General features: G+C 45.2%; 1 protein-coding gene across 1 annotated transcript in view; it reads right to left on the bottom strand.

Annotated features, from left to right (window-relative positions):
- SFT2D1 (SFT2 domain containing 1) overlaps window positions 1-17,386 on the bottom strand; it is a 39,583-nt gene that overhangs the window by 2,844 nt on the left and 19,353 nt on the right. Inside the window, exons 3-7 of the mRNA XM_034765238.1 lie at window positions 15,567-15,649; window positions 9,693-9,774; window positions 6,781-6,816; window positions 5,735-5,793; window positions 289-318 (exon numbers count right to left, since the gene is read on the bottom strand). Of these exons, the coding sequence (XP_034621129.1) occupies window positions 289-318; window positions 5,735-5,793; window positions 6,781-6,816; window positions 9,693-9,774; window positions 15,567-15,649 (290 nt within the window). The remainder of the gene's footprint in view (window positions 1-288; window positions 319-5,734; window positions 5,794-6,780; window positions 6,817-9,692; window positions 9,775-15,566; window positions 15,650-17,386) is intronic.

The raw sequence follows: 17,386 nt of genomic DNA, 5'->3' as shown, positions 1-17,386 counted from the left end.
CCTATCTGTACATTTTGATGGAAATATTTTCTCATCTGTGCATATACGATGACATCGATGTTTACAGACATACCAATAAAAATCTAAACCTTCCAAGCCTACTAATGGTACAACTGTTAAACAATTATCCTCCAAATGCTGAAAAAATTAAGACTGAGGATATTATATTTGGCTTTTCAAAATTAGTAAGTTAAAAGATGTGATTTTCAAGAAAATTATACTTTTGAAAAAAATTATAGAACAGGCTAGCTTATTTTTATAAAATGAGGGCAATTAAGGGAGACTCACCTTGCAAAAGGAACATATGAGAGACTATACCTGAAAAAGGAGAGGAACAATAGTTAAAATTTGAGAGGTTTCATTTGTTTTCTACATATCAAGTCACTATTTTAGTCCAGAATTAACAAAAGCAGACTGGTATAATAAACCCTGTGACAGGATTACGTATTCAAATTATATCCACTTGAAAATAAAAGGGCTCTGCAAGAACTAAGTGTACTGCCAAGAGATTCTCGTCTCCTTTTTTCTTTGAATGTTGCTATGTAGTATATAACTTCCACTGAATATGAATTCCACTACAAAATGGAATATGGAGATTTACTATCACTTTAGGATTCTTAACTTTGGTTCCTGAAGACTGATTACTGAACTATATGAAACCTACAATTCTCCCAGAAATTAAGATAGCAAAGACATCATTATCTAGTTTGACTAGAACAAAAGTAGCTTATGCAAATATGTACCTGGTGGTGTGTATAGTGCAAACAAATACACACAGCTGTAGAGTAAGACTACTTTATGGCATTTTGCTCTTATAGCAAAATGTCCTGGCTTCCCTGAAGTGGTGGTTAGACCTGGCCTCAGGTTAAGGTTAGACCAGAGGTGGGCAAACTATGGCCCGTGGGCCACATCCAGCCCATGGAACCCTCCTGCCCGGCCCCTGAGCTCCTGGCCCAGGAGGCTAGCCCCCACCCCCGCAGCTTCAGCGCACCACGCCGCCAGCGCAACGCTCTGGGCAGCCGGGCAGTGCAGTTGCAGAGCCACGGCCTGTCCTGATGCTCTGGGCAGCGCGGCAGTAATGCCGCCAGCCACCAGTGCTCTGTGCTGCGCGGTAAGGGGACAAGGAGCAGGGGGGTGGGGTTGGATAGAGGGCAGGGGAGTTCGGGTGGGTGGTCAGGGGGGCAGGGGTTTGGATAAGGGTCGGGGCGGTCAGAGGGCAGGATGGGGTCCGGGGGGGGGGCAGTCACGAATGAGAGGGAGGGTTGGATGGGGCAGCAGGGGGCAGTCAGGGGTGGAGGGTCGGGGGGGCCCCCCCCAACAGGGAACGGGGGGGTTTGGATGGGAAAGTCATGGGGGGGCCATCAGGGGGTGAGAAGCGGGGGGGTGTCGGTGTCAGATAGGAGGTGGGGACCAGGCCACGCCTGGCTGTTGGGGGGGGGGGGGGGGGGAAGACAGCCTCCTCTAACCAGCCCTCCATACAATTCTGGAAACCCAATGTGGCCCTCAGGCCAGAAAGTTTGCCTGCCTCTGGGTTAGACCTTAACCACCGCTTCAGGGAAGCCAGGACTAACGCTGGGATGGTGAGAATGGAATCCAGACAGTGCCTGCTCGGAAAGTAGACTGACGTGAGCCACATCTGAAGCTGTCTGAGGTGCAGGAGCATGTGCCACGCCATATATGTACATGCTGCCATGTGACCTAGTAGACGTAGACCCACCCAGGCTGTTGTCAATGGGTGTGCCAACACTTGGGTGTTTAAGTCCATCGTGGCTTTGAACCGAACATGAACAAGCACTCGAAGAAGAAATTGTGTTTCATTCTCCTGCTTGTCCTGATCAGAGACTGGGATGGATTTGATATCAGAAGACCGTGATCATGAGCTAATTCGGTTTAAACTAAATGGAAGGAGTACCAGAATTAAATCAAAGACTAGGGTTTATAATTTTAAAAAGGCCAATTTTAACAAATTAAGGGGACTGGTAAGGGAAGTGGACTGGGCAAACGTATTAAGGGACCTAAAGGCAGAAGAAGCCTGGGAGTACTTTAAGTTAAAGAAGCATGAGCTGTCAGAGGCCTGTATCCCCAAAAAGGGAAAAAGATTACTAAGCAAGAGACTTAGACCGAGCTGGATGAGCGACCGGCTGAAAGGGGCGATTAGGAAAAAAACAGAAAGCGTACAAAGAGTGGAAGAGGGGAGGGATCAGTAAGGAAACCTACCTTAATGAAGTCAGAGAACGTAGAGATAGAGTGAGAAAGGCCAAAGGCCAGGAAGAGTTCAACTTAGCGAGGGGAATTAAGAGCAATAGTAAGAGGTTTTACAGCCATATAAATAGGAAGAAAGCAAAGAAAGAAGAAGTGGGACCGCTGAAGACTATAGCCGGAGAGGAGATTAAAGATAATCTAGGCATGGCGCAATATCTCAATGAATATTTTGCATCAGTGTTTAATGAGGCCAATGAAGGTATTAGGGATACTAGCACCATTACAGAGGGGCATACAGGATGGGGGATTACCGCATCCGAGGTAGAAACAAAACTAGAACGCCTTAATGGGACTAAGTCGGGTGGACCGGACGATCTTCATCCGAGAATATTGAAGGAATTGGCGCGGGAAATAGCAGGCCCGTTAGCGACTATATTTAATGAATCTGTAAACTCGGGGGTGGTCCCGTTAGACTGGAGAATAGCCAATGTGGTTCCTATTTTCAAGAAAGGGAAAAAAAGTGACCCGGGTAACTATAGGCCTGTTAGTTTAACATCAGTAGTGTGCAAGGTGCTGGAGAAGATTCTGAAAGAGAAACTAGTTGAGGACCTTGAGGTTAATGGCAAATGCGATAAATTACAGCATGGTTTTACGAAGGGCAGATCGTGCCAAACGAATCTGATCTCCTTCTTTGAGAAAGTAACGGACTTATTAGATAAGGGAAATGCGGTGGACCTAATATACCTGGATTTCAGTAAAGCGTTTGATACAGTACCCCATGAGGAATTATTGGTTAAAATGAAAAACATGGGGATCGATATGAAAATCCAGAGGTGGATAAGGAATTGGTTAATGGGGAGAATGCAGCGGGTCGTATTAAAGGGTGAATTGTCGGGTTGGAGGGAGGTTACTAGTGGAGTGCCTCAAGGTTCGGTTTTGGGACCCATCTTATTTAATCTATTTATAACTGACCTCGGGACCGATTGCAAGAGTGGGCTGATAAAGTTTGCGGATGATACGAAGGTGGGAGGCGTTGTAAATTCGGAGGAGGATAGGGATATCCTGCAGGGAGACTTGAATGAGCTTGTGAATTGGAGTATCAGGAATAGGATGAAATTTAATAGTGAAAAGTGTAAGGTGATGCACTTGGGGATGAATAATAACAATTTTAGTTACAAGATGGGGACGCATTGGTTAGAAGTAACGGAAGAGGAGAAGGACCTAGGGGTCCTCGTAGACCGCAGGATGACTATGAGTCGACAATGCGACGTGGCGGTGAAAAAAGCCAATGCTGTCTTGGGATGCATTAGGCGAGGTATATCTAGTAGGGATAAGGAGGTCCTGCTTCCGTTGTACAAGGCGCTGGTGAGACCTCATTTGGAGTACTGTGTGCAGTTCTGGTCTCCAATGTTTAAAAAAGATGAACTCAAACTGGAACGGGTGCAGAGAAGGGCGACTAAGATGATCAGAGGAATGGAAAACCTGTCGTATGAAAAGAGATTAGAGGAGCTTGGGTTGTTTAGTCTGACAAAGCGAACGCTGAGGGGGGATATGATTGCTATCTTTAAATATATCAGAGGAGTTAATACAAGGGAGGGAGAGGAATTATTCCAGCTTAGTACTAATGTGGACACGAGAACGAATGGATACAAACTGGCCGGGGGGAAGTTTAGGCTTGAAATTAGACGAAGGTTTCTGACCGTCAGAGGGGTGAAATATTGGAACGGCCTTCCGAGGGAAACGGTGGGGGCGACGGACCTGTCTGGTTTTAAGATTAAGTTGGATAAGTTTATGGAGGGAATGGTTTAATGATAAAACATAGTAGCCAAGGAAAACCAAGCAATGGTACATGAATAGCATAATGGCCAACAAGGGTCAGGCTAGAGACTCTTGCCTATATGCTCGGGGTATTACTGATCGCCATATTTGGGGTCGGGAAGGAATTTTCCTCCAGGGCAGATTGGCTGAGCCTCTGGAGGTTTTTCGCCTTCCTCCGCAGCATGAGGCAGGGATCACTAGCAGGAGGGTCTCAGCCAATTGAAGTCACTAAAACACAGGTTTGGGGACTTCAACGGTAGAGTCCAGGGAAGGGTCTTGCGGCCTGCAGCGTGCAGGGGGTCAGACCAGATGATCATAATGGTCCCTTCTGACCTTAAAGTCTATGAGTCTATGAGACCTTAACTTTTAGTTTTAGTTATAGGTCCCTAACATCCACCAGTCCCCAATTACCTATTATTTACTTGGGTCCAGTGCAACATTAAATGGCCTCCATATCAAAAACTGTCAGGGTTGGCCCGCTTCAGCCTAACTCCTAGGCATTCAGCCTACTTCTGAATCCTCCCTCTTTCCCATGAGAGGGGACATAAGGGTACATTTGAAAGCCATCTATCTGCAGGAACTTACTGTCTCCCCTTTTTCCTCCAGGCTAAAATGGTTTACCAGTTAGCTCAGAGTTTTCTTCTATTTATCTCTGGGAACTGGCCATTTTGAGCCTCATCCCTGCACTGGACACCAAGGGTGCCAGCAAATAGCTTAGCCATAAAGCCAAGCCCACTGCCCAATCTCCTTGCTTGGGAGAACTTAGAGGTTGGACCATACATTGTCCAGTGTCTGATAAATGTGCCCATCTTCCCTATTCGAAATACAGGAACAACATACCCGATTTTCCTATATTAAAATCACCAGTGCCCAGATCCACAAAGGAATCTGCGTATCTAAGTCCCAATTTTAGGCACCAATGGGATTCACAACCCGCACCCCATCCCTGCATTGCACCTAAGCGTCTGCTGTAAAAATTCCCTAGGTGCTTACGTTTATGCCCCTGAGTACATGCACTGCTGCCTTGCTCTAAACATCAGGATGCCTATCCCCAGTGTGATCCACAAACCAGGGGAAAATAGGCATTTATCTGCCTCTCTCATCCGTGGGGCCCAATCCGGTACGTGTGTTCAGAGCATGCCTACCAAATCGGTCCCCAGTCAAAATCCTGCCAGAGGAAGAGGAGTAGGTGGTTGTACCTTCCTTAAACTTTTAGACCAGTGCTTAGAAGGCTCATTTGGTATGTGGGACACCTGGGTTCAATTCCCCCACCTGATGGGAAGAAGAGACTTGAAGAGGGGTTTTTCCCACCTCTCAGGAGAGTGCCCTAACCACCGCGCTATGGGATATTCTGATGAGGTCCTCCATCAGTCTCCTAACTGAAGCTGGTGCGCTTTAAACAGTCATTAGAGCAAGGGGACTGGACCTTAGGTGTTCCACCTCTCAGGTGGGCACCCTACCCATCAGGATACAGAGTCCCTCACTCACTCTCAGACCCAGTGAATTATGGATCACATTTTCATATATCTAAAGCTATAAGACATTTTTCTGCAAGATAATTTGAGAAAAATCCTGCCAAGCCGCACATACACAACTCAATTTAGAGCAATATGTGACTTGTGGGCAGAATTTGGCCCTATCTTTTTTCATAGGTATCTCTTAATTACGTGTCAAGCGATAAACAATTCAAGATACATTTAAAAAAAAGCCTTACCAGGTCATTGCTAAGAACTGGAGTATGCAGAACAGCAGGGCCAAACCTTTCTTACCCCACTAAAACAAAAGAAACACTGCAGATTAAAATGGATTTGTACAAAGTAATTTAATTTAGTAACTAGAAGTACTAGCCTACTTAATCCAGTTCACTCCAAAACCTTAGCTGATCCATGATGGTCAATCTCCTTAGTTATGAAGGTCTAGGAGCTTAAACAGATCTCCTTCCCCTTTGCAAGAACTATAATCAATTGTTAGAATATCATTCCAACTGAAGAGATTTAAGTCTTCTCTAGTTCTGAAACTCTTCAGAACAAAGAATTCCAACTACCAAACTACTATCTCCTTCATATTCACGATCCATATTTGATCTGTACAACATTACAGTGTATAGTATCAAAGGGGTAGCCGTGTTAGTCTGGATCTGTAAAAGCTGCAAAGAGTCCTGTGGCACCTTATAGACTAACAGACGTATAGGAGCATGAGCTTTCGTGGATGAATACCCACTGCGTCAGATACATTTCTATTTTCCTTTACTCATTAAGATCTTATGTTCTGCAAGTCCTTCCCCACAATATGCAGTTGTAAGAGTGCTCTTGCTCTGTAGCCAAGATGCTCAATGCCATCCACCAACTAAATGCAATTCAAACACCAATGTTGCACACTTCTATTAAAAGTGGAATTTTTTAAAATAATTCACAAGAACATAAGAACGGCCCTACTGGGTCAGATCAAAGGTCCATCTAGCCCAGTATCCTGTCTTCTGACAGTGGACAGTGCCAAGTGCCCAGAGAGAATGAACAGAACAGGTAATGATCAAGTGATCCATCGCCTGTCGCTCATTCCCAGCTTCTGGCAAACAGAGGCTAGGGACACCATTCCTGCCCAAGATCATCTATTCCTCTGACTTCATTGAACTTTAGTGATACAGTCCCTGAACTGCTCTTAAACATTAGATGAACCAAAGAGTGTTACCACAGCCAAAAACCTAGCCAAACCAGCTTGCTCTTAAGAGGCACAAAAAGGATTTGAGTTAATATCACTTACCCAGAATACAGCACACAGAGTGAATATCAAACACAACTGAGGAAAAAGAAAAATCAATATGAATAGTGTGCAAATATCCAATCAAGCAAATAGTTCATATATGTTATCAATAAGTCATCAGCATTTTCAAATGCATTATCTGTAATAAGGAAATCCATAGGCTTTTCTAATATGAACAGTCTGAACTTAATCCTGAGAATTAATGCCATAAACAGCATCACTGTGAATCTAGAATTCACAATATCCATCTTCTGACAAAACCGGCACTAGCATTATGATGGACAATCCACTGTTAAAAACATCCGTTCACAATTATTGTATTTGGCAAATACAGACTTGGTTTCTGCCAATGTTTTTGTCTTCCAGCAATAGTGAGAAGAGGCCCACTAGGGAGCAGCTGTTTTGTATTCAATAAAAAAAAAAAAAAAAAAAAAAAAAAAAAAAAAGCAAAGCTCAGACAAAACTTTATTCAAGCTACTCATGTGGCTCTTTGTTATTTCCTATCAGTTGCCAGTTTGCATTTTAATAGGACAAAGGAGGGATGCCAAGTATATTTAGCTTCAGTATCTTGCAATATGTGATTCCAAACAGCATAAAGGCCAAATTTATGAACAGAGTAATTTGTTTTTCTAATTAAAATCCCAGGAGATTTGCGATTGTAAGTACAGAGTCGTTAATTGAAAAGTAGGATTTCCCTTCAGGGCAGAGTATGGGCCATGAAGAAACTAAAGTTTCTTGCTAGAAATACTGTCAGTCTCTATAATGCACAGTTTTTCTTGCATGTTTTACACATTTACGCTTTCCAACTACCCTTTCTTCATGATACACCTTTCCTTGGTGTAACATTACAACTAAGCGATTAAAAATGAAATAGTTTATAATCCCAGATTAGTCTCAGAATTTATCAAGTATAAAATGCAGAAATATACAGTTAACCATTGCCTTGAGTTCCTCATCCAACTAAATTTCCCCTCATCTGGTTTCTGTCCTCTTCACTCCACTGAAACTCTGTGCTCAAAGTTTCTAAGAGCTTGTCTACATGAATACTTCCTTCCCAGCAAACTGGAGCGCCAACTTTTCAAACTGCCAAGGGATACTCAACCCCAGCCTCTTCCCCAGGCCCTGCCCCCACTTCACTCCTTCCCCCAAGGCCCCATCCCACGCAGTTCCGCCCCCTTTCCCGAGTGAGCTGCATCCCCGCTCCTCCCCCCTCCTTCTCAGCCTTCCAGAACACCATGAAACAGCTGTTCGTGGCGAGCAGGAGGCGGGGAGAGGGAGGGGGAAGTGCTGATCGTGGGGCCGCTAGCTGCAGGTGGGTGCTCAGCACCCACTATTTTTTCCCCCCCATGGTGCTCCAGCCCCAGAGCACCTACAAAGTCAGCACCTATAGCCTGACCCAGGGGAGTGGGGTTAGGATGCGAGGGGCACTAGGACAGTGTAGGCTTTAGCAGATGTTACTGTGCCTGCTCAGTTTGGTTGAGTCTGCTCAGTACAACCTAGACAGGAAATTCTGCCAGGGAGCTGTTTGTGTCACTTCGCCAGCCCAGGCAGGGGGAGAGCATCCCGGCTGATTTGTCCCGTAGGGACAGCCCTGACTGACCCCATATTAGCCTGCTGGGTTTTTAAAAAAAAACAGAGAAAAAACAAATTCCATCATGTGGCATCATATTCACACCCACATGGGTCATAAACAGGATTGGAACCTTTAGTTCTACTACACAGACCTTTACCACTTGTGTTGGTAGGTTGTTATCCACTATGTGGACCAGCAGATTGAAGGGGGGATTTGGTGATGTGGGGGAAGACAGAAGAGAAGAGGGAGGGAAAAAGATGAGACTGCCAGTGAGTTTCACAGATATTTGCTGACAGTAGAAGAATGGTGAGACTCAAGATTCCAGAGTTCCATTCCAGGTGCCTGAGCGGAGTGTACTCTAGTTGGTCCCTGGAAGCTTAGCTCCTTCTGCCCAGTCCCCTCCAACCTGTCCCAGTCCTGTCTCTTCCCCACCCTGGCTTTTCAATCCTAGTTCCACTCTCCCTGTCCAGCCATTGCCAGGTCGATCCCCCACTCCGACCCACCACAGCTCCTTGTCCCAGTCTTTTTGCCCAGCCAGGCCCCGTTCTCCTCCTATACCCTGACTCATCATCAGATATGTTTCCCATCACCCTGCAGTGTGGCTCTCGTCCCCGTTGCATTATATCAGGCAGCTCCCTCCTCTAGGCTTCCTGAGCCTAGCAGAGGGCACTGAGAGCACAGGAGCATCTCCCTTCTCTTAGTTCCAGTGCCCTGCCGCAGCTCAGAGCTACAAATGCAGAGAAATTTCTGCTCAGCCCTAGGCTGAATTTAGCTATGATGCTCTAGCAAGTCTCCACTGACCACAAGCACTGTGAGATTTCTCAAAGTTTTATAACCGGGCCAACTTTTTTTTTTTTTTTTTGGGGGGGGGGGGGGGGGGGGGGGGAGAGAACAAGGAAGGCAAAAGGCACACCTTAACACAAAGGAAACCTGGCAAATTTCAGGTACCTGCTCCAATGCATGCAGGCGCTAAAGCCTTTCAAAGGAAAGATCAGATTTTTTTTAAAAGACCAAAAAAAAAACAAAACAAAAAAAAAAAAAAAACACACCACCCTATTTTTCCTAGCCTCGGTCTCAAACAGCTGAACTGTTTTAGGTGAATGATTAAAGTTTGGCAAAATTTATGAGCAACTGAAAATAGAATCTTATAATGAGAAGTGTCAGGCAATATTGAAATATGGTGTTACCAGTCCAGCACCTAATAATCCAATAAAAACTTAATGTGCATCCAAGCAATACTTCTTCCTGGCCAAAGCCTCAGATTTGCTTCCTCCCCCACCCCATGCAGTAAGATTTAAAAAAAAAAAAAAAAAAAAAAAAAGTAGTAAATGTAGTTTACCAGCATAACAATTGTAGCAATTAATCTTGTTGGCTCAAACATTTTTTTCAGCTGCTTCACAGGCCCCATCAAGAAACACGTACTAATGAAATAAGGAAGAAACAGTAAGTCACATTCAATTAATCTTTGCAAATTATCAAAATAGGTAATTTATAGAGCCATCCAATATTTAAGCTAGAGAAAGGCACCACACTTCAACAACAGCTACTGATAGGGTCAAAGATTAATACTCTTTATATGTTTGTCCTGGCAATCAGCCTACACGTGTATCTGCTCCTCATTTCCTTCCAAAAGATTCCTAGATATATCGAAGGGACACTAGTTTGAGTCTAGTCTATCTAGGACTATCTCAAAATGAAATTCACCAGAATTGAAGAAACCTGAAGGATTCTAAGTAGGAAGATTTGTCAGGTTGAGTATGACAAACGCCAAACCTGTAGAGAACTTAAATTTTCATTTAAAAGTAATAGTTTCTCGCCCTAACAGTTGCAAAAAAACTCAAACCTCAACTGAGCTGCCAGGCAGGGAAAGTATCTGCTGCTATTACAGAGTCAAACCTGCAGGGGAACACCATTCTTTGTGCCTGAGCTCACCACCAGATCAAGTAGAGGAACAGCTGCAGCAGCCCTTGCTGAATCCTCCAGCCTTCCTCTACCCCGTGCCTAAAACTGAAGGGCAATGAAGGTTAGCAGCTCTTCTGAACTTCTCCTCCCTAGGCCAGGTCTGCTCCTTCCTCATGTTGTCTGGCAGAGAACAGGGTCAGAATAATCCTGTTCTGCCACTCTGCAGCTGGACTCAGCCTTCTCCTCCTAGATATAGGCAGGAAACAGAAGCTATCCAAGATCTTTCTTCTCCAGAGAGGGGCCAAAGATTTCATCTGCTCCAATAGCCTCTCTCTAAACAAGGGTGGTGTTAGAAAAGAAAGCCCCATCCCTCCCTGGAAAATTAGGTCATGGGACTTGTATGCTGAGTTGCCAGGAAAAGTAGTGAGGTATCTGCTATTCACAGAAAACATGAGATCTGAAATAAAGGTACTGAAGGCTGCATGAAAAGGCACTACTGAAATTTCATGGGAGCAAAGAGGAGAGCAGATGAAAGAAGGAAAAAAAACCCTGAAGAACTGGTGGGAAGAGAACTGATGAGGTGGGGTGAATGGCAAATAGAGTGGTGTCAGAGTTGAGAGTGACACGATGTCTAAGCAAACAGAGTGGGGTGTTTGTGAGGAACATGTGTGGTGATAGATGTGAACACATATCCAGAGATAGGAGAATGAATCCAGGGATCGTGATGGAAGAAAGGGTCTGAGGCCCTTCTCATCTGCAAGAGAATCAGGCCCTAGTTAAGTGTGTTTCCAATATGGGGTTTTATTTGGGGGGATGGGAGGGAAAGAGAAGAGGTAGATTGAACGTGTTGATTATGGGAATGACAGGCTAGTAGATTTTAGCACAATGTGGTAACCGAAAAATATAACCCTGAACATCCTTGTAAAACTGTCTAAAGCAACTTGAGACTATATGTGCCCTTGCATCCCCCCGTGCCAATTTACAGTTTGAGTTGTATCTTCCCCATGTTTTAAATGTTTCTCACCCTTTCAGCTGTGTGAAAGTGCCATACAAAGTGGAGGAAGAGTAAAAATACAAAAGTAAACTGAGAAAAAAACAAGCGAATTTCCTCCTAATCTAAGGTACCGCTTTAAGAGAGCAGTAAGAGCCCAGATAAGAGTGTGATTTTTAATTTGTCAATGTTCTTTAAAAGAAATAAAAGAATCCTGGAATTCATTCATCTTGGTTCACAGGGAATTAGTATTACTCATTAGTATTAACAGCAGTCAATGAGATTTTTCTCCCTTCAGCATATTAATTTTATGTAGTTTAAAAGTGTAGTTTAGAAGCAATGCAACAGGAACAATACAGTAAATGCCTAAACTCTACTGAAAGATTTGGGTATACTGAGAAGTTTCAGAACATTGGGTAATGAGAGATGTCATCTGTGCTGCAATACCTAGATTTAAGAGCAGAATAATGAGCTTGAGGTCACTACAAGACAACTTGTGCATTAGGTAATTAGGGCTATAGTTAGTACTAGAGTAACTATTCTGCATTGTTTTATGTTTATCATTACACAGTTACAGTACAAGACCAAGAAATTAAGTATTACCCCATGTACTTAATTTCTTGTGTTGTTTCCTACAGAAGAGGAAATATGGTTTGTCTCATTGTCTCAGGATATGTTTTCAGTGCTCCAAATTAAATTAGCTATTTGACTGCTTGGTCTTTAAAAAGGTCATTTCAATCTTATATTGACCTCCTTACACCTCATGTGTACATGTCATTGCCATTAGTTCCGTTGCAGACAGATGCCTTGATCTGTTGCTGAGGACAACAAGTAATAGTTAACGCTAAGTTTTAGTCAGGGGTATTTTTAGTAAAAGTCATGGACAGGTCACAGGCAGTAAACAAAAATTCACGGATCCGTGACCTGTCCATGACTTTTACTAAAAATACCCCTGACTAAAACTTGGGGGGGGCGCGCCTCAGGTGCTGGGAAGGGGGGCATAGCTGGGGGGGGGGGCGGGGGGGCGGGGGCGGGGTTGGGGGGGCTGGGGCAGGCTCCCTACCCAGCTCCTGGGAAGCTGTGGCCCCAGCGCCAGCTGCTCCACATTCTGCCTCTGCTCCTCCCCAAGGCCCAGTTCTGCAGCTCCCATTGGCTGGGAACCATGGACAATGGGAGCTGTGGGGGGTGGTGCCTGGCTCCTGGCAGAGGCAGCATGTGGAGCTAGGGGAGAGGAGCATGCCCCCCCCCCCCCGTAAGCAGCAGCCCCAAGCCCTGAGCCCTCCCCACACCCAAACTTCTGCTGCTGGGGGTGGGGGTGCCCCAAGATTGCCCTAGCAGCAGCCAGTGCAACTGAACGGGGGACTGCCAGAGCTGCTCAGGCAGCTCTGGGGCCAGCTGCCTGGGGCTGCTGCAGAAGTCACAGAAAGTCAAGGAATCCATGACAAACACTGAGCCGTAGGCATAATGCAGTGTACTCAGCACAGGAATATGAACTTTAACTGCACTTCAGGGGAGGTCTGAAGGCGTTGGCACACTCAAGAGCACAAGGGTTCCCACTCAGATCCAGTGTCCTTCACACACTCCCTGCCTTTTGCATGCTGTCAATCACTGCCTCCTGGAGCAGGAGATAAGGAAGGAAATGACAAGCCCTTCTACCTATGTATGAGTCCTGGGCAATATAGGTAACACATTAGGCATTAGTCTAAAACAGGGGTGGGCAAACTTTTTGGCCCAAGGGCCACATCGGGGTTCTGCAACTGTATGGAGGGCCAGGTAGGGAAGGCTGTGCCTCCCCAAACAGCCTGACTTCCGACTCCTCCCACTTCCCACCCCCTGACTGCCCCCCTCAGAATCCCCAGCCATCCAACACCCCCTACTCCTTGCCCCCTGACTGCCCCCTATCCAACACCCTTGCTCCCTGACTGCCCCAACCCCTATCCACACCCCCCCCCCCCACACCCCCCCCCCCCCGGGACTCCCACGCCCTATCCAACCTCCATCTGTTCCTCATCCCTTGACCATCCCCTCCCAGAACCCCCCACCGCTAACTGCCCCCCGGAATCCCACCCCCTTATCCAACCTCCCCCGCTCCCTGTCCCCTGACTGCCCTCCCAACCCCTATCCACATCCCTGTCCCCTGACAGGCCCCCCGGGACTCCCACTCCCAACCCTCCCTATTCCCCATCCCCTGACCACCCCCCCAGAACCTTCACCCCATCCAACTGTCCCCCAGAACTCCATGCTCCCTTGCCCAACTCCCCCGCACCCCGCCCCCTTACCAGCAGCAGGAGCTTGCAGCCGCAACACCTGGCCAGAGCCAGCTGCACTACCCACACTGCCCAGCGGAAGCAGCGGGCCAGAGCGCGGCCCGCAGAGTGGCATGGCTGCGTGGGAGGCAGGACAGTGGGGAAGGGGCCGGTGACTAGGTTCCCCAGCCGGGAGATTGGAGGCCGGGCAGGACGGTCCCGTGGGCCGGATGTGGCCTGCAGGCCGTAGTTTGCCCATGTCTGGTCTAAAAAGGTATGAAGAGATGACACTCTCTCTTAATCACCCCGACCCTACCATATGTTGTCCCACAAGACTCTGTTCTTCCTCACACCCCTCTATAGAAGGCCAGAGAGACTGTAAGGTGCTGCAGACTTGTGTGTTACCAGTATGCAGATGAAACAACTATACACCTCCTTTGTCATCAATGCAGTCTCTGCCACTACCAGCATATCCTAATGCTTGGAAGAAGTCAGCCGAAACTCAACTCAGAAAAGACTGAAGTGATCTTAGCAGAAGGTGAAGGGAGTAGAAAAACAGTAACATTTGCCAACACGATCATCAACCTCAGATAAAGGCATCAGATTGCAAGAAGGGGATAACATGCTTCAAAGTCATGTACTCATCCCTATGTCTGGACACAAATTGCCATAACAGGGAGCAATGCATTCTTTCCACCTTCCACAACCATTTGGACCTTTTCCTATCAGATAGCACTGCAATATGCTTGTGTCTCTCTCAGGTTACACTACTGCAGCTCTACCTCTACAACTGACAGAAGAGGGCTGAAGATGGTGGCAGCACACAATAGTGAACCTCAGAAGTCAAAGGCAAACCCATCATCATGCTTCACAAACACTACACCTGAAGCAAATGGGGAGTCAAATTAAAAATCCTACTCTGCAAAACCCACAAGCTTGCAACCTGGCTACTATTTCAAATGGCCTCATCTTTCAAGACAGCTACACTTCAGGGGATGATGCAGCTGATGACACTGAAATTCAGACAAATGACACAGGAGGCAAAGGGGTAGTGTTCTCATCAAGCAGCCCAACTATGATCCTTTCTGGCAAAGAGCTCCAAACAGGACCCAAGATGTTATATAGATCAAAATAAGAAAATGTTGACAGTTTTTTGGCGCTATGCACAGGGTTTGTAAAAGTAGAAAAAGTTCAAAAGCCCGGAGCTAATCCTTTACACAAAACACTCTAGTGAAAGTGGGGAGGGAGGACCAGGACTGAGAAAGAACTTTATGGACTCATACTTCATGTTCATAGAGTGTGGCACTTCACTCTGGTGAAATATATAGGAGAATGAAATCAGCACAATCTTACAAGGCCTCTTTTGTAGTTTAGCAGCAGCAGCAACAGAAAGTTAAGTTTGCTATTGTTTTTCCTGAGAGCACAGCCTCAAAAGCCACAGTCTCAACAGCATGGCAAGGCATCTGCCTGCAAGAAGGAGTGGTGGGAATAGATAAAGATACAGCAGAGTTTTAAATTTTAAAGTTAAACGATTTTTAAAAGACCATGCTTGGTCTTACTCTAAGCCAAGAATTTTCAGGGATTAATTTTAGGGTCTCCCAGACTGGTTTTCCATTAAAAAAAAAAAAAAAAAGATTAAAGGAGCTCTGGTTGAAAGCAAGATGGTTCCTATCATAAGATGCCCATATTGAGATGCCTACATTAGTGATTAATTAGTGAAATTGGGGTGTGAGGAGATGAAAAATGGATTTAGAAACATACAGAAGAAGTCTAAAACCTATAGTCTACAACCTGCCAGCCACAGTAAATAGAAATCAGGATGTGTTTATGAAGTGATCATAAAAAACATAATATAATTGTGTAGAAGAGGGAGGGAAATAAGTAACTGGTATATTCCCATTGTAACTAGTGTATTAGTAACATGAAAATGTAAAGTGCAAGATACATATGACCTGAAATTATAAAGCATTGTTCTTCACATTTGAATATTAATGTTACACACAAATTTGCAGTTAGAAATTCAGATTCCAAAATGGTAGAACTTATTACTAATAACTAGGAAAATAATGCATACCTGGCTAATGCAGCAATATTTCCTAAGGTGTAGAACACTGCAAAAAGTTTCAGCCCCGAGGGAAGCCACAGAAATGCTGTCCCCTGCACAAGAAAAAAATATTTTCGTACTTTCAATTGCTAGTCCATCCAGTTTAGTGTGTCTGAAAATAAAATGTAAAGTCACAAAAAAGTCACCATGACCTACACTGGTCATACACTGTTTTCAGAGACTGCACTAACCATCCAGCAGATTAATACCTCCCTCTACTGGCAAGTGAGATGTAATGATTTAATGGAGTCTCCCTAATGTTATTGCAGAGGTGTGAAAATAAATCCTATCAATATTACTAGAGCCAACATTTGTACAAGAGGCCTATTTCACTGGTTCTTCTAGTAGTAATTGTATAGATGTTTTCTTTTTAGGTTACTGTACAGCAGACTGACTTTGTTTCTTTAAAATCCATAAGTCCAAGTTAGAAGCTCCTGTACATTATGTGAAAAGAAGATATCCATGAAGTTATACTGAACTAATATCCACAATCCCTCCAACCCCACTATAAAAGAAAGTCCTCCATCACTTCTCACACGCCAATCATAACAGTTCTAAAAAGAAGTCTGAGACGTCAAACCTCGGCTGGCAGACCAAGCATGTGCAGGGACAGGGAAGGAGAAGTTTGAATCAAGCACCTCCACTATCAGCCTCCAGGTTTAAACCAGGGGGTTGATCATTCAAACCCCTCTGCTGATCAGAACTGCCATGACTAACATGGAAAAGAGGCAGATTCTAAAGGTAACCAGAAGCCAACCCACTTAGCGCTTTCAGACAAAACCAACACCTTAAATCACACAAACCAAAAGGAGGACAACGTAGACCAGAGCACAAGCATAGTGTTCCATGTAAAAAGTACCATTTAAGCAAGCAAAGTAACATTTTGCATCAAATACAGTTTGAGTCATCTTACAATGAAGACCCAAGTGCCGCTCTCTAAATGAGAGAGGAGTGGATGACTGTGGCTAGGTTCAGATAAAACTGTGCCACGCCCAGATTAAAAAAAAAAAAAAAAAAAAAAGCACACATGGCCTCTGCTATTTGATCATCCAGAAGTGGCCAGGAATTACTATAAGACTACCAGGATGTGACTATGACAAACAGTCTCTGCCAATTATTCCAGATGCTTTCTCCAGGTTCATCTCACTCTTATCTGGGTTAAACCTCAGCCAGCTAGCTCTTAGCCAAACCCTAATGAAGGTTAGACCCTGCATAAGTCATTTGCCTGCATCAATCAGATCTGCAAAAAGAGCAATGTAAAGCTAGGCATCATCCATATATAGAGACACTGCAGTCCACCTACTTCATTCACTATCTTCCCCAACAGCCTCACAGACTTTAAGGCCAGAAGGCACCGTCATGGTAATCTCATCTGACCTCCAGTACATTGCAGGCCACAGAACCTCACCCAGCCACTCCTGCAGTAGGCCCATAACCTCTGACTGAGTTACTGAAGTCCTCAAACCTTGAGTTAAAGACTAAGTTACAGAGTGTACACCATTTACACTAGCTCAAACCAGCAAGTGACCTGTGCCCCACACTGCAGAGAAAGGTGAAAAACTTGCAGGGTCTGCCAGTCTGACATGGGAGAAAATTCCCTCCTTACCCCAAATACAGTAATCAAGTAGATCCACCAGCCAGACACCTGGGAAAGAATTCTCTGTAGTAACTCAGAGCCCTGCCTATCTAGTGTCCAATCTCTGGGTACGTCTTCACTACCCGCCGTATTGGCGGGTAGCAATCGATTTATCTGGGATCGATTTATCACGTCTCGTTAAGACGCGATATAT

The sequence above is a fragment of the Trachemys scripta genome, chromosome 3 (genome assembly GCF_013100865.1).
Source record: "Trachemys scripta elegans isolate TJP31775 chromosome 3, CAS_Tse_1.0, whole genome shotgun sequence".
NCBI lineage: Eukaryota > Metazoa > Chordata > Testudines > Emydidae > Trachemys > Trachemys scripta.
Note: the sequence above shows the minus strand (reverse complement) of the source record. Positions and strands in the feature narration are given on the sequence as shown.